This window comes from Mytilus galloprovincialis, chromosome 4 (assembly GCF_965363235.1).
Source record: "Mytilus galloprovincialis chromosome 4, xbMytGall1.hap1.1, whole genome shotgun sequence".
Classification (NCBI taxonomy): Eukaryota; Metazoa; Mollusca; class Bivalvia; order Mytilida; family Mytilidae; genus Mytilus; species Mytilus galloprovincialis.
In genome coordinates, this window is record NC_134841.1 from 78,022,044 (window position 1) to 78,042,738 (window position 20,695).

Consider the following 20,695-nt stretch of genomic DNA (forward strand, 5'->3'; position numbering starts at 1 on the left):
ATAGATTGGAAAACATGGAAAATTAGCAGAGAATGTGGTGGGTCAAAAAAGACTAAAAGTGCCTCCAAACTTAGAAAACCCACATTTGCTGTCAATTTGTCATGTGTTTATTTCCATAAAAATTGGTACCCACAAATTAAATGAATCCACAGAAAGGGAAATAGTATGAGATGGGCACAATATTTGCACATGTTGTACATGATATGACAGTGCATACAATCAACTTGGAGAAGTTTTCATAACTTTCTTAAGAAAACATAAAATACAAAAATTGTCACATCCTTTAATAAATAAACATGTATGCAGTTTAGAGATCATATCAGCTGTCTAATAATTTCAATTGGATTCAATTCAAAAACATACTTATAAACATATAAAATATTTTTAAAGATAGCAAGATTTATATGATAAAAATTCAGAAAATTATAATTTTATTAGAAAAATCAGTTGAGCAAAAAATGAATGTGTCAAACTGTTTTAAATAACACTTCAAAAAGTCCAACCATTAAAAAAAGTCCAATAAATCATGAGTTATACCACTGAATGGAATGACTGTTTTATTCAATTATGAGGTTCATTTTTTAAGCTTTTATTTCATTTTACATTAACAATTTGTTAGACAATTCTTTCACAATCTTTATGCATTTGCAGAATTTTAAATGTTGAATGACTGTACATGCTATGTGTGATTAAAATAAATCCTCTTTCATAAGTTGTAGTTTAAAGGAAGATAACAAATTCAGTAAAACAAAATCTTGGCAAGACAAGTTAAAAGGTGAGAATTGAGTCACAAACATGTCCTGATTTATTTATTACTGAAATGTTGTTTTTATATGTAAATTTAGAAGCTATTTATTAGTTTTAGCTTGAACTGAGGTTCAATTTTTAATTTATATCATGATTAGAGTTCAAAGTTCCAGACTTTCTTGTCTAGATTTTCTAAACCTTCCCATATCTTTTCATCACAAGTCCCAGTAAGTTTTTTTTATTTTAACTTAGCATGATTCATATTAAGATTCAAATCAGACTTTCCATGTAAAATTATTATAGGTCATCTCAGAATGTTAAAAGATCATTTCTACATTTTAATTCTGCAAAAAGTTCAAATTGTACTTCTCCTCTTATGTAATAAACTATTGTTCCTAAATGGTCAATGACTGAAAGGAATAACATATCTGTTTTTCGCCCCGGAAACTTTGTTATAAACAATGCCATTAATGTATCTGTTGAAAAAAAAATTCTATACCCTTTATTCTGTTTCAATAGGAAAGATGCTGTAATACTTGTTCCAGTGAAGGAATATTTCTTATATCTTTAACTATTATGAGGGAAACTCTTTTTCAAATTAAACTAAATTTGGTCTCAATCATTATTGAAGTATCTAATACTATTTATTATGATTTTAACCTTATTTTATATGATTTCCAAAACCACAGCAGATACAGGTGAGCAACACAGGCTCTTGAGAGCCTCTAGTTTTCTATTGCAAATCATAATAACAAGTATTTTGATAGTATGCACATTTTCCCCATGATCATGAATTGTATCCATGAATCAAATAAAGTGAATTTCATATACTTCAATAAACAACATTGTCTTTTAACCATTTATCCGGAAACTTCTGACATAAGTTTGATTTGGACCTCACTATTGTCTGGATTAAGATTAATCAGTCTATTACTAGACTCAGCCAGATCTGATATTGACACACGGCCATGTTGTTTAATATATTTAGCCACAGATTCAAGTTCCTCCATTGTTATATAAATAAATTTTCCTCTGTCATCAATAACTCCAGTTAAACGTCCTTCGTCTTGTAATTCCTGAACTCGATTGATTGCATCCTATAATTAAAAATCTCCAATATAGACTTTATATCATATTTGTTTTTCTTCATTGTTTTGTACATAAATCATTAGTTTTCTCAATAGTATGTTTTGCATTCGTTATTTCTTGCCTTTAATAGCTTGCTATTGTGTATGGGTTTCGCTCTTTGTTGAAGGCTGTATATTGACCTATAGTTATTAACTTCTTTGTCATTTGATATCTGGTGTAGAATTGTCTCATTGGCAATCCTACCATATCTTATTTTTAAGTTTACATGCTACAGACATGCTTTTTAAACCATCTGTTATCTGTTGTTGCTTGTCTTTGTGTGTAAGTCTGGGTTTTATTTTGTAGAGTCAAATGTTGGTGGTTGGTATGGGTTGGTGTAATGAAAATATTTTTTGGAAATTTATTTTAGACCGGAAGGAGGGGACTGTCAGATGCACAGACATACAGACAGACGGACAGATGCAAGGTATTGCCATGTCCCTTGCAAGGTGTATGCAAGGGACAATACAACTGATATCTGAAAATTATCCAAAGTCTAAAAAAAGTTGTTCAAGAGCCATTCAAGTCAAATAAAATTATTTTTTGTTCTTCAGTTTACTTACCTGTGTTTTAATTTTAAAGTGAGAGGCTAAATCTTCAAGCATGATAACTTTCATTTCCTAGAAGAAAACAATTTAAAACCATATTTTACATGAAAAAATTAAATATGATATATACAATGTTCTACTAGATAATTAGCTGCGGAACCATAGCTCTTAGGTCCTTAGAAATGTTTTTTTTTACTATTTGCTGACCATAGTCTATAGTCCCCAAACAGTCAATAAATAACATAAGGACCTAAGAGCTACTGTTCCGCAGCAATGAGTTAATGAGCCTTATGTTATCACAAATATCATTTTGACATTGGTTGCAAAACTTCTCTGGACATCCTAATAGAAAACCATAGTGCATGAACAAATTCCATAATTATATATACTACTAGACTTATAAACCTCATGCTATTGCAAAAAGCACACCAATATGTATAGAAATAAAAAGATACTGGTTAAAGTTCAAACATGCTATAAAGGCTGTATACTCATAACTTGAGGCTTTTAGTGTAAATTCACTATTGAGAAAGAAAACAGCTGATGTTTTGTCATTGTCAACTTGCATCATTGTTACGAAAAAACTAGTTGCTCTCAACTCTTTTCCTGAAAAAGTGCTTGAACCAAGTTGGGGATATGTATATCATTTATAGTTAAACTTAACTTTGCTAATACAAACTGAAATAATTGAGGTTGTTACTGACTATATAGTTGACCTTAGATGTTTTTGGCTATTATTTTTATGTCCTTTTATAGGTCATATAGCTCTTTTACTATTTTCATCTTTATTCATCTTTGGGTTTCAAATATTCAGCTTTAAGCATTCCTCATGAAGGTAAATCTAGAAAATTGCTTTGGATACATACAATTTATAAAGTGTTGTTTTAATATTTTATAAAAAAAGTTTTAACCCCGGTACACATGATGAAAAACAAATGATACTTCTTACCTTTATATAATCTATAAATTCTTGTAACAGAGATTGTGACTGAAAAATAATAAATGTCATACATATTAAATATCAAAGCAGAAGTTTATATATTGTTTTTATAAATATGACTCAAAAATGCTAGAAATATACAGTCTTCTATTTTTATAGATGTAACATGATAGATAAGAAAATGAGTTGCCTCCTCATTAAGAAAAAAATTGGTGTCAAGCTTAATATTTGTATAGATAGAGTGATTTAGGTGATTGCTTTTTGTCTTCTTTGTTTGATATCTCATCGACACATACTTAAGATCTTTCATTCATAATTACTGCATTAACGTGACTGTTCTCTTGAAATGAGGAATGCTATATTTTAAAGTTGTTGAAAAAATGCATTTACATTTTACTATCACGTTATAATAGTTTCATAGAAACAATCTCTTTGTTAAATTGTCATCCTTAAATTTGACCATTTTTCTATTTCAAATTTTTAATTGGATATTAATTTCACCTGAATGGTGTACTCTGAATTTAATAAAAACCAGATGCTCCGCAGGGCGTAGCTTTATACGACCGCAGAGGTTGAACCCTGAACGGTTAGGGCAAGTATGGACACAACATTCAAGCTGGATTCAGCTCTAAATTTGGATTGTGATTAAATAGTTGACACAGCATAGGTTTCTGACACAGAATGAATGTGTTCTAATGAACTTAAAATTTTTGTTTCTCTTAGAGCAATTCACTATGCTGTTGAATATTAATCCTCTCAAAAAAATGTTTGAAGAAATTTTCTTTTTTATTTATGAAATTTCAAATGAGAAAAATTGAACCCAATTTTTTTAATCACATCCCCCTTTCCCTTATTCCAAAACTAATCTCAATTAAAATTTCTAATGGAGTTTGCAACAATAACTACTCATTTAAATACATCATAAAATATTAAGATGTAAAAAAACTGCTTGTTATCACTGAATGGTAAAGATTATTTTAATTTATCAGTTGGTAGTAAAAAGTGAATATACATTGTATATTGTATATAACAAAGATTTAAGTTGATTCTGGACAAAGAAAGATAACTCCAATTAAAAAAAAATCTTGCTATTGCACAATATTTTGCAATTAGATATTTCTTGCTTACTATTCTGGACAAAGAAAGATAACTCTAATTAAAAAAAAATTTGATATTTCACAATATTGTGCAATTAGATATTTCTTGCCATTGCGCAATACTGTGCAATTGAAAAGACTTGCTATTGCACAATACTTAATATAATAATTTTAGATCCTGATTTGGACCAACTTGAAAACTGGGCCCATAATAAAAAATCTAAGTACATTTTTGGATTCAGCATATCAAAGAACTTCAAGATTTCAATTTTTGTTAAAATCAGACTAAGTTTAATTTTGGACCCTTTGGACTTTAGTGTAGACCAATTTGAAAACAGGACCAAAAATGAAGAATCTACATACACAGTTAGATTTGGTATATCAAAGAATTTTTGATGAAATCAAACAAAGTTTAATTTTGGACCCAGATTTGGACCAACTTGAAAACTGGGCCAATAATCAAGAATCTAAGTACATTTTTAGATTCAGCATATCAAAGAACCTAACTGATTCATTTTTTGTCAAAATCAAACTAAGTTTAATTTTGGACCCTTTGGACCTTAATGTAGACCAATTTGAAAACGGGACCAAAAGTTAAGAATCTACATACACAGTCATGACAGTTAGATTCAGCATATCAAAGAACCCCAATTATTCAATTTTGATGAAATCAAACAAAAGTTTAATTTTGGACCCTTTGGGCCCCTTATTATGTTGGGACCAAAACTCCCAAAATCAAACCCAACCTTTCTTTTATGGTCATAAACCTTGTGTTTAAATTTCATAGATTTCTATTTACTTATACTAACGTTATGGTGCGAAAACCAAGAAAAATGCTTATTTGGGTCCCTTTTTGGCCCCTAATTCCTAAACTGTTGAGACCTAAACTCCCAAAATCAATACCAACCTTCCTTTTGTAGTCATTAACATTGTGTTTAAATTTCATTGATTTCTATTTACTTAAACTAATGTTATTGTGCGAAAACCAAGAATAATGCTTATTTGGGCCCTTTTTTGGCCCCTAATTCCTAAACTGTTGAGACCAAAACTCCCAAAATCAATCCCAACCGTTCTTTTGTGGTCATAAACCTTGTGTCAAAATTTCATAGATTTCTATTAACTTAAACTAAAGTTATAGTGCGAAAACCAAGAAAATGCTTATTTGGGCCCTTTTTGGCCCCTAATTCCTAAAATGTTGGGACCAAAACTCCCAAAATCAATACCAACCTTCCTTTTGTGGTCATAAACCTTGTGTTAAAATTTCATAGATTTCCATTCACTTTTACTAAAGTAAGAGTGCGAAAACTAAAAGTATTCGGACGCCGGACGACGACGACGACGACGACGACGACGACGACGACGCCGACGCCAACGTGATAGCAATATACGACGAAAATTTTTTCAAAATTTGCGGTCGTATAAAAACCAACAACTAGATGATTTAAACATTTTTCTAAGCAGATTTGGTAAAGTATGAGTCTTCAGAAGATTGTCACCAGCTGTTTCGAAACAATATATGCAGGTAAGGCAAAATTTATGTTTTGGTTTAGTAAGCCTAAAGAATCTCCCAGATCAAAACTCAAAATAGAAGGTGCATAACAGCATATTCTGTATAAGAATACATACAATTTTGGTTTTAAAGAGTTTAATAGAGATTAACAAAGTTTGACATGGACATCCATGCTAACAATTACTCAAGGTGAAAAAGTGTTTCCTCGTGTTGCTATAGTTTCTTTGTTAGGCAACACAAAAATTCATCACTTGAATCTAATATATACCGATAGATCTGGCCCTATATCTTCTTCTCCTTCATCATCAACAGTAAAAGCAGCCTTCAATTTTAAATATTCTTCATGTTCTCGTTTTTCTTCTTCCTCTTTTCTAAGTTGCTCTTGTTTTGCCTATTTAACAAAAATGAATATTCAAAATCCTAGCATGAAAATTTCATACACAATAATTGAAAACTCACTGACTGTTTAAGAAATAATATTGTAACTTAAGGGTAATACATAGCATCCATCTGCACAAGTTAGACATAAAGCCGGCTGTATAAATCATTTAACAATGACCATTCCTTCTTTCTTGAATCTTATTAAATCTATTCTTGTTTAAATACATAAAAAACTGGCCACTTAATCAGTTCAAACTCACATCTTTTTAAAACTGTTATATCAACTTTTTGTTTGTCTGGTGTTTAATTTATGGGTGTGATTCTTTCTTTTAACTTGCTGCTACCTAGCTATAGACTCATATATTTTTTGTGCATTCAAATTTCTTTTACATACCAATATTTTTTTCCATATGTTTCTGCAATATTGCCTTTAAGCTTTTTATTCTTTTTGTTTTACATCAGTAAATCTGTACTAAAATAAATTGTATTTCAATCTTGTCCCTTTAATTAATAGTACCTACCTCCTCCTCATCTTGGGCTTTTTGTATTTCTTCTTCCTTCAGTCTTTGTTTTTCTAACAGTGCATCTCTTTTTTTCTTATCTTCTCTTTCTTGTTCTACTGCCTAAAAACAATTTTAAAATACTGATTTATAATTAAAATTGCAATAAAATACAAGAATGTGTCCATAAAACATAGATGCCCAACTCGCATTTTCTATGTTCAGTTGACCGTGAAATTTGGGTAAAAACTCTAATTTGGCATTATAATTAGAAAGATTATACAATATGGAACATGTGTACTAAGTTTCAAATTGAAACAAACTTATATTCTAATTCGCCAACTCAAACGAATATAAATTATTTAATAAATAAAACAACACATAAATAGGATAAGTGTGCCTACAGCTGTAGCAGCCTTTAATATTACATTACATTCAATTTCATTCTCAAACTAAAGTCCTTCACTTTAAATTCAGGCACACTACCATCAGTCCAATCATACAATAGCACAGTTATATACAGTAACAGTAACACAATCAAAAACTATCTACAAAAGAGGAAAAATTCATATTAATATAATGTACTAATGCATATACTCCTATTAACGATAACCATCTCATAAAAGGGGTGGGTGGGTGGGTAAACATAATAACGAATGCTGCTACGTCGTACGATAGGCAAACTTCGAATAACTTAATTTTCTCAAGCTACCCCCTTAAGTAATACTTAATCATGCTTTTCACGAAAATCATGAGGGCATATACCCGTAAAACCGGCAGTACGGGTATATGCCATCCAATCAAATAGAACGTAAACACACACCATGTGCTTGATATAAACACACACACGTGTTTATAGTAAACAATCACTTGACCGTTACAACGTCATGTGACTTAATACCTTTAATAAATATATTTATATTCTAATTCGCCAACTCAAACGAATATAAATTATTTAATAAATAAAACAACACATAAATAGGATAAGTGTGCCTACAGCTGTAGCAGCCTTTCGAAAGACAAAGAAAGCAAAAAATGCAAGTAGATGTGAGATGTGAACATAGAGTGATACATATACAATGTATAAAGTATATTTATGAAAATTATATTCCCAAACTTTTAGACACTGTCAGTTTTTCTTTTATATTTTCTCTTACATAGCCATCTTTGGCTTTATCTGAAGCCCATCTACCATGCTTCTTGAATAATCTATCCTGAATGCCAGCTGATGCAGCTGCAGTAGCTCCACCTGATCTCAAGCTATGTAATCCAAATTTGGACTTATCTAAACCGATAGATTCAAGAGCTGATAATATAATTTCTCTTACTCTAGTATATGATAAAGGTTTAAGACCTCTCAGTTTATAAGACTTAGATTTTTTACATAAATACATGGATCTAAATATATAATCTGAAGATGAAGCGTCAATATTAGATAATAATAAATATTTCTCCAACATACTAACAGGACATGTTTGTGTATCTGTTCTAGCAATTAAAACCTGTGTGCCTTCTCTATAATGATCAGTTTTGCTTTTCGTTATGAGCAAAGAGACATGTGAATCACTAAATTTTAAATCAGATCTTTTTAAATTTACCATTTCAGAAAACCTTAAGAACCCTGCATAGCTTATAAGACACATACAACAAATTCTAATTTCTATAAGATTGTTACATTCTTGACCATATTTAATAACAATTTTCTTTAAAATATCTGGTGTAATTGGTTCTTTTTTATTTACAATAGCATGTCCGATCTTTCTATGAGCTCCTTCTTTAACCGATATACACAACTGTGAATAACACGGGTTTGGATAGCCTGCTAGTTTATGAGCCCAGCTTATGGAATAATATGCTTCTTCAACCTTAGCATACGAATTAAATGTCTTTGACAGGTGTATTAAGTACAATGAAACATAAAAATCTGAAGCTGGTAAAGGTTTAACATTTAAATAGTTATTACACCACTTACAGAAATTGTTAAATGCATATGAATATTTTCTTTTGGTATTCTCGGCCTTCGAACGCAGACAGAACTCAGGTAGGCAATTAGATAAAGATGTCAAATCTTGGTCGACTGGCTTAGGCAAGGATTTCCATATTCCACATGAAAAAATATCTGAAAAACGTGCATATGAAATAGAAATATAATCTACTATACAACAAGCTTACAATATAATTAAATGACCTTGCCAGATTTATTTTTCATACTGGCCATGTCAGTGAGACCTTGCCTATTAAATTTGGCCTTGTCATCAACAAACGACCTTGCCAATAAATTTGGCCTTGTCTTTACTATGCGACCTTGCTCAACAGCCTTGTCGTAAATTCTTACGTGAACTCAGCGTTCAATCTAATAGCTAAAACACTAGAAACGAATTCAGAAGATCCCAACAAGGACTTATTATTCATACCATGAATAAAAATGTTCTGATTTGGTTGAAATTCTAAAACATCAATTACATATGGTTGCAAATGCGAACCTCTTTTAAAAATCATTGTCCAAAATGACGAGGAAGGCCACTTTGGAACGATCAAAGTGCCTCTAGCTTTACATAAAATCAAATGTTTAATTGCTCTACAGACAACAGAAATTGGAGGAACAATCCAATTAACTTTATTGTTCCAATTTTGCGTGAACGCATCAACTGCTTCAACACCTGGATTCCAGAACTTAGAATTAAACCTGGGTAATTTTTTATTTAAATTACTCGCAAATCTATCCACAGTATGCGGACCCCACATATCATCTATAAATTTAAAAAATTCTATGCTTGTTCCCCAGTCTTCTATATCAATCATTTTTGAAATATAATCAGCTTTAGTATTTTCAGATCTCGGGATCCAAACAACATCTAACGTAATATTCAATTCAGAACACAACTTAAAAATATTCATAGCTATCTCTTGTAAATGTACTTTTGAACTTCCTTTCTGAACAATGAAAACACAGTTATTGTTATCTGTATGCCATTTAACACATTTATTTCTTAAACGGTTTTTAAAAGACATCAATGCTAACAAAATAGCTTGAAGTTCTCTCCAAGTAGAACTCTGTATAGACTCTTGTAAAGTCCACATCTGATGAAAAATATTAGAGTCAATATCTATCGAGTAAGCACCAGCAGCTACATTACTTGCATCAGAGTATACAACCACGTGGGGAAAAGAATAACCTGCTAAATGTTTTCTGTTCAATCTTAGAATGTTATTCAGCCAAAATGTGAGCTCATTGAATACACAATCGGGACATTCCAATTTTAAATTTAAATCCCACTTTACTCTGCTTTCAATAGCCCAGTGTAAATAACGGGTCATTAAACTAGTTATGTTACCCATGACTGGACACATAGAAATTACCTTTCCAGTTACCTGAGCCAATTCTCGTGCTGTGAAATTAGGAAAGTTATTCAAAACATCAACCAATGATGCTAGGGTATTTTCAATCCGTCTATCTGATATACTAATTGAAAAATCAGACGAATTCCAAACTAAACCTAACCACTCTAAACATTGGACTGGTTCAAAAATAGATTTTTCCCTGTTAATAAGAAACCCTGCTTCTAACAAAGACGTTTTTATAAAAGATGAACATTCGGAAGCTTCTTGTTTATTTTTACCCATTCCAAGTCCATCATCTAAGTAAAGCACAATATCTACGCCGTTTTCTCGCCAGTATTTTACGATTGGACGTAAACATTTAGTGAATAGATATGGAGCAGACGAAAGACCAAAGGCTAAAACTGTAAAACAGTAAAATTTATTGTTCCAGCAAAATCCTAAATATGTTTGTTGTTTAGTACATACGTCATAATGAAAATAACCAGACTTAAGATCAAACTTAAATAGATAGCAATCTTTTGTGAAATAGTTTAAAGCCACTTTCCAGTCTTCAAATTTAATTCTTTCTTTTTTAATAAAAACATTCAGTTCACTTAAATCCAAAATCAGACGTTTTTTGCCCGAACTTTGAACTGCAACACTAAGCGGATTTACAACAAAAGGTTGAAATGGAGTTTCAATAACACCTCCGATATCAAGTAATTCTGAAATTGCTTCATTTACAAATTTAGAATGGACATTAGCAGATTTGTTATTCTTAAATGACATAGATGTAGGAGTCTGCAAAAAAGGAATAACATACCCATTTTTAATAGTATTTATAACAAACTCATTAGCACCTATATGTTTCCAAAATTGTATATGCTTGCGTAAGCTATATTTCACCCCTTTTGCAACAGATGAAATATCAATATTATCAAAATATTTTGCATGTGACATAAACAGTTCAAACTGTCCGTAAAGATTACGTTCATCTAAAAAAGTAGTATAAAAATACTTATCATTAATTCTGTTGCCTTGTTGTCCCTGAGACACCTGATTTTGTACTGAATAGGAGGGGGCACTGAGTTCGCCAGTGGCCAAGCTGGTTGCAGTTGTAACAGATGTCCTGAGATGACGGTTCCCTCCGTCTGCCGGTCCGAAAGGGCGGCTGTTGGTAGTTGTTTTGTCTAGCGTTATGTTGATTAGGCATAGGTGCAGAAGGAGCAGAAGCAGTAGCTGTAGCGGTTCTATAAGGATGAGGTCTTTTCTTTTCCTTGATACTCCTGATGGCACGGGTTTCTGCAGAACGAATGCGCTTCTCGTCTTCGGAGGCAAGGTCGTCGCTTTCATATTCACGGACGGTTTTCCATCCTGCAGGAGATTTGTCTGCAATGCGGATGAGTTTATTTCGCTTCTTAACCTTAAGGATAGCTCCAGATACCAATTTAAGACAAGCTGCATCTTCATCAGGAATACGCTTCTGGAGCTTAACGAGGTCGGCCATGATTTCACAATTAAAGTTGAATTGTATCTGGTTGCCCTCACCTTTGAGTTTAACTGAAACTTCCTGCTTGAGTTTGGTAGCAAAATTCTCTTTGCCAACTGCCAAATCTTTGTGTAGAGTAGCGATCTTCCCATCAAGATAGGTTTTAAACAGAGAGAAAGTATCCACCAAGTCGTTATTCCCAGTATTATGTGCAGAAATACCATCACGCAACGAATGTACATTAGTACCAGCTGGCAAAGATTCATGGTCGGAATCTAGAAGTTTCTCGGAGTCAGACATACCACAATAACGAATGCTGCTACGTCGTACGATAGGCAAACTTCGAATAACTTAATTTTCTCAAGCTACCCCCTTAAGTAATACTTAATCATGCTTTTCACGAAAATCATGAGGGCATATACCCGTAAAACCGGCAGTACGGGTATATGCCATCCAATCAAATAGAACGTAAACACACACCATGTACTTGATATAAACACACACACGTGTTTATAGTAAACAATCACTTGACCGTTACAACGTCATGTGACTTAATACCTTTAATAAATATATTACCTTGAACAAACACTAACTTGAAGTGAGACAGATGGACTGATATCAATCACCGATTCCAGTGTCTCAAACAGCACTTGCATGCAAGAAGACAGGACAAAGATGATATTAGTAGACATATGTATTTCACATAAAAATAAATGTCTTTATAAATGTCTTTTATTTGATAAACCTGAATATACAAGTCTATGTTTAAAATACCAATCACAAAAACTCATGTTTGTAAAATTCAGTATAGCTCACTTCTTGTCATGCATTTAACAGTAATTAGTTAGTAAACCTGAATGAGGCATGTTTCCTGTCTGCACTAAAAGATCATTCTCAAACCAGGTGCTTCACAGGGCGCAGCTTTATACGACTGCAGAGGTTGAACCCTGAACAGTTGGGGCAAGTATGAAGACAACATTCAAGCTTGATACAGCTCTGAATTTGGATTGTGATCAAATTCTTGACATAATATGAGTTTCTGACACAAAACAAAAGTCAAGATCATACAAATCTATTATGCAATATTGTGCAATTAAAGATTTCTTCTTCAAACTTTTAAAAAATTTGAAATTTGAGAAATTTGGAGAAAAAAAATGAAAACTACTACCACCCCCTTTTTTGCAATAAGTCCAAATCCTGACATTTCTTTATACATTATTTACAAGTAGTGTAAGGGAGGTAAATCCGAACATACCAAACATTGTATGTTAACTGATTTACCTCCCTTATACTGCTTTTAAATTGTCTTAATTGTCAATTGACCAGAAATACCTAGTTTCCCCCCTTTTTTGCCCTTAATTCCCCTTTTTTGCCCCCTATTTCCAAAACATTTAAAGAACCCCCAAAAGTCATTACAAACCATTCCTTAATGGTATGGAAACTTGTGGTATAATTTCAGAGAGATTCATCCACTTAAACACAAGTTATTGTTTGAAAACTACAAAAATGCTTATTTCAGCCCCCTTTTTGGGCCCTAATTCCTAAACTATTGGGACCAAAACCCAAAAAATCAATCCCAACCTTCCTTTAGTGGTATTAAACCTTCTGGTAAAATTTTTTATAGATCCATTCACTAAATCTTAAGTTATTGTCCGGAAACGAAATGTGTCTTAGGACAACGCAGACGCTGACGACATGATACCATTATACGACGGGATTTTGCGGTCGTATAAAAGGAGTTTGTGTTGTTCTTGCTTTTGTTTAAAGTGTTTGTTCTTTGTCATGAGAAAATCTCACAAATGGTCAGTTTCAGGGTTAGAAAATTTAAATTACTAATGATTTACAAATCATGTAACGTCTTATGGTTAAGGTAATCCCCTAATCACTTGATATAGCTTATCAACATATTTTATAGGAGTAACATGACAGGTGTCAAATGTGGAGCAGTACCTGCTAACACCTCCAGAACACATGGTAACACCCTTGCTTTTGGTGGGGTTCATGTTTCTCAGTCTTTAGTCTTTCTATCCTATAAACCAGTCTTATTTTTGGAGTAGAGTATTATCATTAGTTTTCTATATTGACTTTGTTTACAACTTAGAATTTGGATATCACATCGGTAACTTTCACCTCTCTCTTATTTAAAGTTCAAAATGTGAGTAAAAATATGTGAGTATTCATAATGCTGTATGGTGACCTATAGATCCACATTATTTGGACTCTGAATAAACATCAGTACGTTGATGGTTTTCTGTAACAAAAGAAGAAAAGTTGTCTCATTGGCAATAGTACCACATTTCCTTATTTAATATTGAATTATCATGACAGATAGAATGACTAAAATTATTCTGAAAATCCAATTGGGTCTTTCTTTTAGTTGTGACATGTCATAAAAATCAGTAAAAGCAAATGTGAGTTCTTATCAGACATGAAAAATTGTGTAGTTTTTTTATGTTTAAGTCTTATAACTCTTGAATGACAAATCATTCAAATCAAAAGGTGGCTAACCTTCATGAAATCTAAAATTGTATAAAAATTTGGTAAGGGTTGATTAAGGATACATCAGTTATTGCGAAATGTTCCTGGATTGATGAATGGATAAAAACATAATTACAATCAATGAACATGACTTACTAATCTATTAGCTTTCTTTTCAGCCTTCTCCTCTAATTTTTTTTGTTTTTTTGCTCCAATTTTTCCGTCTCTCTCTGTATTGCCAAACATGTCTTCTTCTTCTCCTTCACTACCTTCCGCTAAAATAATAACAAAAATTACAGAACTTGATACAGCTGGTGTTAATTAATTTACTTCAAAGTTTTTTAAATAACAGGCTTACACAGGCAAAAGTGCCACGCATCATATACGCACAAAGGCCATTACATGCGAAAGTCATGTCCGAATCATGCGTAAATCATGTGAAATATGAAGAATGCGTAAATCGCATGATCTTCATGTGCCGTTTTCACACGTATTTCACATGTGTGTATCGCATAATTTTTTCAACGCATTATTTACGCATGAAGGCTATTACATGTATAAATCATGTGTGAATCGTGCGAAATCATGTGTTATCTGAAGTATGCATAAACCGCATGATCTTCACATGTGCTTTAGAGTATTTGTATTCGAGTTCGGTTTATTTATTTTGAACTATTTTGACTTCAGTGTGCCAGCCCTGGAATATGGAAGTTTAATGTTACATAAAAATAATTTGGCTGCAGTAAAACTAAAAAATAATGAGTTGATCTGATTGAAAATAAGATTTCTTATAGATTCTTATAGTAATCCACACTAATTAACTGAGCAAAGAAAGAGGGATAAATCAGTTTTGACCTAATTGTGACAGTGCAGGTTTATCTGATTATCTGTCCTGTTGTCCATGTTGTTTCTTTTAAAACAGTAATAATGAATTAAATGTCAGGGTTTCTGTAAAGGGCCTAGTCTAGGATTCACCAATTTTGCTAGGACTCATTAACATTTTTGAAAACAGAATGTATTCAATAGTGGGATGCACCAATATTTAGAAGTATTTACTTGGGACTACATACAAAGAACCCTGCCCTGTGAAATGGTGTTTTATTAAATCCCCTTTTTCAAGAGATTTTAAAATTGATCTAGAAATTAAATCAAACTGTAATGAAGGTTGTCAAGAGCTGTCACAATACAGTGTATATTTAATGATGAAGACAAGTGTCATGAGTCTTATTAATAGTTCTTGTAAAATATACCAGAATCATCGTCCCTGTTCATCATTCTTCTTCCTCTTGGTCTCACACGCTGACGTGCCCCTCTTGGAACATTATCAACTGGTGGTCTCTCTGCAATATTTCGTCTTGCTGCAGCTGGTTCATCTTTTTTCCCTGGATTGATCAACAAATTTGCTCATACATACATGTATTAACAATTGAACTAAGTACATATTATTTATTCATTAGTATTTCAAAACAAATACTTAAAAAGAATTATTATCTAAAATTAAAAGAGTTAAGGGATATCCAACCTTAAATAGACTTTACTATCAAATTGACTTTGTTTCATCCTACAGAAAAAGACTGCAAAAAGTCAGTGTATATCAATCAGTTTGATATTTATAAAACAATCATCTGTCATACTTACTTGTTCACCACACTTGTTGAGGATTTATTTTAACAGAGAGAAGTGCAGATCCAATAAGACTCAGACATCAGGGAAGAGTAGGGGTCCATATTTCATGAGAAATTTAAATAATTTCAGTTGCATAATAGAGACTTCAAATCATCCAATAAGGAGCACCAACCAAGCAGAAACCAACTAATGAGTTTATTTTTTGTAATTATAGTGTACACACTTATATTCTTATTCTAATCAACAGAGCTACATTTTTTATTTGATAGTTAAAGCACATCACATTACTCATATGCATACAAGACCTCTTTATTATAATGTAGATATCCAGTACTGATTTTGATGACTAATGAAATTGAAGGTTTGATAAAAATAATTATAAAAAAAAAAAATTTAAAATAAAAATTGAGTTTTGCAGAATTTCAAACAAGTCAGTTCAAATTAGTACAAATTCAGATACAATGACAATATTATCATATCCAGTTTGCATACATTTTTTTGTTTTCAACTAACAGAAAATTGGACATCTACCTCCGTGAATTTGTTCAACCATGAGAAGATACTGTAAATAAATGCAATCAATTGTCAATGTAAACCCTTGATGCAATGTTACACCTAATTATATTTAAGTTTTAACACTTATCAAATTTCTTAATTGCCAATGACATACTTATGTATGATATTGGATATACAGTATCTGTAATTTTAAACTACAATCCATGAATTTTAGAAGCTTGACAGACAACAAAATAATCAAGGCGATGAGAATTTAAGGTTTGAGGTACATGTAGGAATTTAAGCTTGCCAGTTGCCACATCTCGAATTTGGGTCCGTTCATGTTCAAACACGTTCACCCCTTTTTATTTGCGCACCCTACACATTTGCACCCAAAGTTCGTTCGCACCCTACACGTTCACGCTCATTTTTTATTAGCTCACCTGACCTGAAAGGTCAAGTGAGCTTTTCTCATCACTTGGCGTCCGTCGTCCTGCGTCCGTCGTCTGTAAACTTTTACAAAAATCTTCTCCTCTGAAACTACTGGGCCAAATTCTACCAAACTTGGCCACAATCATCCTTGGGATATCTAGTTTAAAAAATGTGTGGTGTGACCCGTCAAACCAACCAAGATGGCCGCCATGGCTAAAAATAGAACATAGGGGTAAAATGCATTTTTAGGCTTATAACTCAAAAACCAAAGCATTTAGAGCAAATCTGACATGGGGTAAAATTGTTAATCAGGTCAAGATCTATCTGCCCTGAAATTTTCAGACGAATCGGACAACCTGTTGTTGGGTTGCTGCCCCTGAAATGGTTATTTTAAGGAAATTTTGCAGTTTTTGGTTATTATCTTGAATACTATTATAGATAGAGATAAACTGTAAACAGCAATAATGTTCAGCAGAGTAAGACCTACAAATAAGTCAACATGACCAAAATTGCCAGTCGACCCCTTAAGGAGTTATTGCCCTTTATAGTCAATTTTTAACAACTTTTCATCATTTTTTGTAACTTTTCTAAAAATTTTCTTCTCTAAAACTACTTTGCCAAATTTAATCAAACTTGGCGACAATTATCATTGTGGTTTATAGTTTAAAAAATGTGTCCGATGACCCAGCCTACCAAACAAAATGGCCGACATGGCTAAAATTAAAACATAGTGGTAAAATGCAGTTTTTGCTTTATATCTTTGAAACCAAGACATTTAGGGCAATTTTTCAAGATTTTAATGTCCATCAGAATAAGATATATCCCCTCACAAATTTTCAGTTGAATCGGACAACCTGTTGTTGGGTTGCTGCCCTTAAATTGGTTATTTTAAGAAAATTTTGCAGTTTTTGGTTATTATCTTGAATACTATTATGAGGGGGGATAGGACCTTTATCGGGACTCCGGGATCGGGTGTTTTTAAGCTCGGGATTTCGGGATTGACCCTTTCGGGATCCGGGAATCCTTTTTTTCGGATTTCGGGACATCGGAATTTACTTTATTTAAATTCGGGACCTCGGGATTTCGTTTTTTCAAGTCCGGGATTTCGGGATCAGGACCCCTCCTATCCCCCCTCTATTATAGATAGAGATAAACTGTAAACAGCAATAATGTTCAGCAAAGTAAGATCTACAAATAAGTCAGCATGATCAAAATTGTTAGAGGACCCCCTAAGGAGTTATTGCCCTTTAGAGTCAATATTAAATAACTTTTCATCATTTTTGTAACTTGTATAAAAATCTTTTCTAAAACTACTTGGCCAAATTAAACAAACTTGGCCACAATCATAATACTAGGCCCTAGTAGGGTATCTATTTTTAAAAAGAGTGTCTAATGACCCCGCCTACCAACAAAGATGGCAGACATCAGTAAACACATTAACAGGTGAGCGACACAGGCTCTTGAGAGCCTCTAGTTGGTTTTGTGTTTAATAATTTGTAATTGAGTTTTGGTAAGTGTATTGCTATAAATATATGATTCTGACTTTTTTTTTTGTGTCAGTGTGTATTGCTATAAACCTTCATTTTTTTTATTGATTCAAAAAAAAAGTGAGATTCTGACAACCAGTATTTTATTTGTGTCATGTTTGTGTTGAATAATTCTTAATCATGTTTTGGTTTGTGTATTGTTTTCAGACTTTAGCCTAGGTTTGTGTAGGATGCGAAAGTTCTTGGGCGCAAATCAACCTGATACCCCACATCTCCATGCTACAATAGATCATGGTGATCTCCCCAAAATGGTTGTTTATAAAGGGCATGTCAATAGGAAGGGTCACCAAATGCATTTTTAAGTACAATGTACAAAAGGTTGACACCCCTTTGATAATTGTGGCAAATTCTGGTTCAATTTGGTACAGGAGATTTAATAGAGATAATCTTTGTAAAAGAACAGAAGGTGGACGACAACAACCAACATGTAATATTAGAGTATAGGCTAAATGACAGTTCCTTTGGGTAATGCTGATCATGTTAGTGTAACTGGTACTACTTTTGATGTTATGCCATCTATACAACTGTTTGTGCTTAGTCTGACAAAAAGCTCTGAATCTATTCTAAAGCATTGTCTTATAATACCAACTTTGCCATATAGGCATGATAGATAATTTGCATCGTTTGTAGAGTAGACTTACTGGACGTTTGTGGGGTAAAAATCCATTTCATGACGATGTCTGTTGAAATATTTTTATTGTTGATGTTATGCAGATATTTTTGGCGAATAAAATCTTTTGTTTCATGTATAAATTAATTGAATGATTTGTGATTCGGAAAGTGACATATGGAGGTGCATTGTCGCTTACTTCCACTGTGTCAAATTAAACAAACCTTTTTTTTCCTTGCAGAATATTGAAACTAACAATACCGTGACTGTAACAACACCAAGTAAGCATAAATATACTACTCCTGGCTCAACTGGTGCCATATTAATGTGTTGAAGACCGAACAAATTTCTGAATTTCGTCACCGGAAATCAAGACTACAAAAAAAAATAAACAAGTACGGACAGATAACGAAAAATTTCCGTGTATTAAAAAAACTTTTGGTAGTTCACTTGTTTGGGAGTTAACTTGATTTATAGACAAGAAATCATGTACAATATTTTATAATTTGTTTGTTTTATTAGTTCTTTCAGGTGTCCATGGACCCTTTCCTTCAGAGACAACAGGCACTTGTCTCTGATTTTTGTATTTCTCTTATAGCAGATTAAAATTTTGTTTATCGATGTTTTTCAATTTTCTTTTATCATTTCCTGTCTATTTGTATTACTTTATTAACGTATTTGACATTGACATCACTTTATTTCTTTGTTTTCTAGCAACGTGCAGTTTACTATCCATATCCGTATACTGAAAAATAGGTTTGTTTTCCAGCAGTAATACTGGTTGAATGCCCCAACAACAGACTACATCAGCCAGGTGAAACCAAGTTTGAGGAACTCCTGCCTAAATCTTCAAAGAAGAATTCCCGTTTAATTTTAGCTACTCCAGTAGGAATGGAATTCAATATGTCAGTATACATGAATACATCCTTACAAGATACACCTTAACATTATCAAGCTCCAGACCAAATATAAATCATAACCTTTCATTTATTTCATTTTGAAAAAATTTTCCTTGTACAGAGATGACTTTCAAATTTGTGCATATGCCCTACATTTTCTGTGTCGCATTCCTTATGGAAATATGTTACAATAAGAACAGATTGTTCAATGATGTCATAAACAATAATGATTGACCTTGAGAGTCAACTGGTGCAACTCATTCACTAAAAATAACTTGATTAGTATATAAGGGTTGTAAAATGTTATTTTCATATCTCAGTAAAATGTTTTTGTCCTGAATATGCATATGATATTGGCCTTAAGACATTAATCAAACAAACATGCATTTCTCTATGCCCGTCTTATACAAATCTTGAACCAATTTCATTCATGCATAAGATGTAGGTTAAGGATACCAGATTTTTTTATAGTCTTTGTTGCCACATACTGTCAAAACATTATTCTAAAAAGAGATGCAGTTACTTTGATCTGAACCTTAACCCAATACTTATAAGGATGGATGGATAAATCGTAATACTTTCCTTTCCTGTTTCCATTTAAAGGGATACAAATAACCCTTTCCACTCTGCAACATGTCAGATGTCAGATGTCCTAAGCCTGTTGTTCAGTGGTTGTTGTTCATGTTCTCATTTCTTGTTTTCTATATAGATTTGAACCATTGGTTTTCCTGTTTGATTTGTTTTACACTAGTCTTTTTGGGGGCCCTTTATAGGTTGCATTTCAATGTTATCCTAGGCTCCATGTTGAAGACTGTAATATTTTGACCTATAATTGTTAACTTTGTATAGATTGTCACTTGGATAGAGATTTGACTCATACCAAATCTCCCTATCTATATTTATGAACTGTGGAATAATTTTTTTTCATGGATATCTGATTTTATCAA

General features: G+C 32.6%; 3 protein-coding genes and 1 long non-coding RNA gene across 4 annotated transcripts; all 4 read right to left on the reverse strand.

Annotated features, from left to right (window-relative positions):
• Window positions 1-1,377: 1,377 nt before the first annotated feature.
• On the reverse strand, window positions 1,378-19,229 carry LOC143073017 (DDRGK domain-containing protein 1-like). The gene is made up of 8 exons (XM_076248230.1): window positions 19,074-19,229; window positions 15,390-15,521; window positions 14,296-14,414; window positions 6,873-6,974; window positions 6,239-6,361; window positions 3,373-3,411; window positions 2,439-2,495; window positions 1,378-1,844 (listed from the first exon to the last, which is right to left on the reverse strand). The coding sequence occupies exons 1-8, from the start codon at window positions 19,168-19,170 to the stop codon at window positions 1,608-1,610; spliced, it is 906 nt and encodes a 301-aa protein (XP_076104345.1). The 5' UTR covers window positions 19,171-19,229; the 3' UTR covers window positions 1,378-1,607.
• Window positions 7,174-9,438, reverse strand: LOC143073014 (uncharacterized). Its single transcript, XR_012977373.1, has 2 exons — window positions 8,824-9,438; window positions 7,174-7,399 (listed from the first exon to the last, which is right to left on the reverse strand). It is a non-coding gene; the product is annotated as an uncharacterized LOC143073014 (long non-coding RNA).
• Window positions 7,238-8,612, reverse strand: LOC143073013 (uncharacterized). Its single transcript, XM_076248226.1, has one exon. The coding sequence runs from the start codon at window positions 8,492-8,494 to the stop codon at window positions 7,955-7,957; it is 540 nt and encodes a 179-aa protein (XP_076104341.1). The 5' UTR covers window positions 8,495-8,612; the 3' UTR covers window positions 7,238-7,954.
• On the reverse strand, window positions 11,197-11,961 carry LOC143070933 (uncharacterized). The gene has a single exon (XM_076245033.1). It carries the CDS (start codon window positions 11,959-11,961, stop codon window positions 11,197-11,199), a length of 765 nt encoding a protein of 254 aa, XP_076101148.1.
• Window positions 19,230-20,695: the final 1,466 nt, after the last annotated feature.

Coding starts and splice junctions, on each gene's coding strand:
- LOC143070933 (XM_076245033.1), bottom strand. CDS start 11,961: ATGTCTGACTCCGAGAAACTTCTAGATTCCGACCATGAATCTTTGCCA.
- LOC143073013 (XM_076248226.1), bottom strand. CDS start 8,494: ATGTGTCTTATAAGCTATGCAGGGTTCTTAAGGTTTTCTGAAATGGTA.
- LOC143073017 (XM_076248230.1), bottom strand. CDS start 19,170: ATGGCACCAGTTGAGCCAGGAGTAGTATATTTATGCTTACTTGGTGTT. Junction 6,975..14,295: donor AAAAGAAAGCTAATAGATTA/GTAAGTCATGTT, acceptor AATTGTTTTTAG/GCAGTAGAACAAGAAAGAGA. Junction 3,412..6,238: donor ATATAGGGCCAGATCTATCG/GTATATATTAGA, acceptor ATTATTTTTCAG/TCACAATCTCTGTTACAAGA.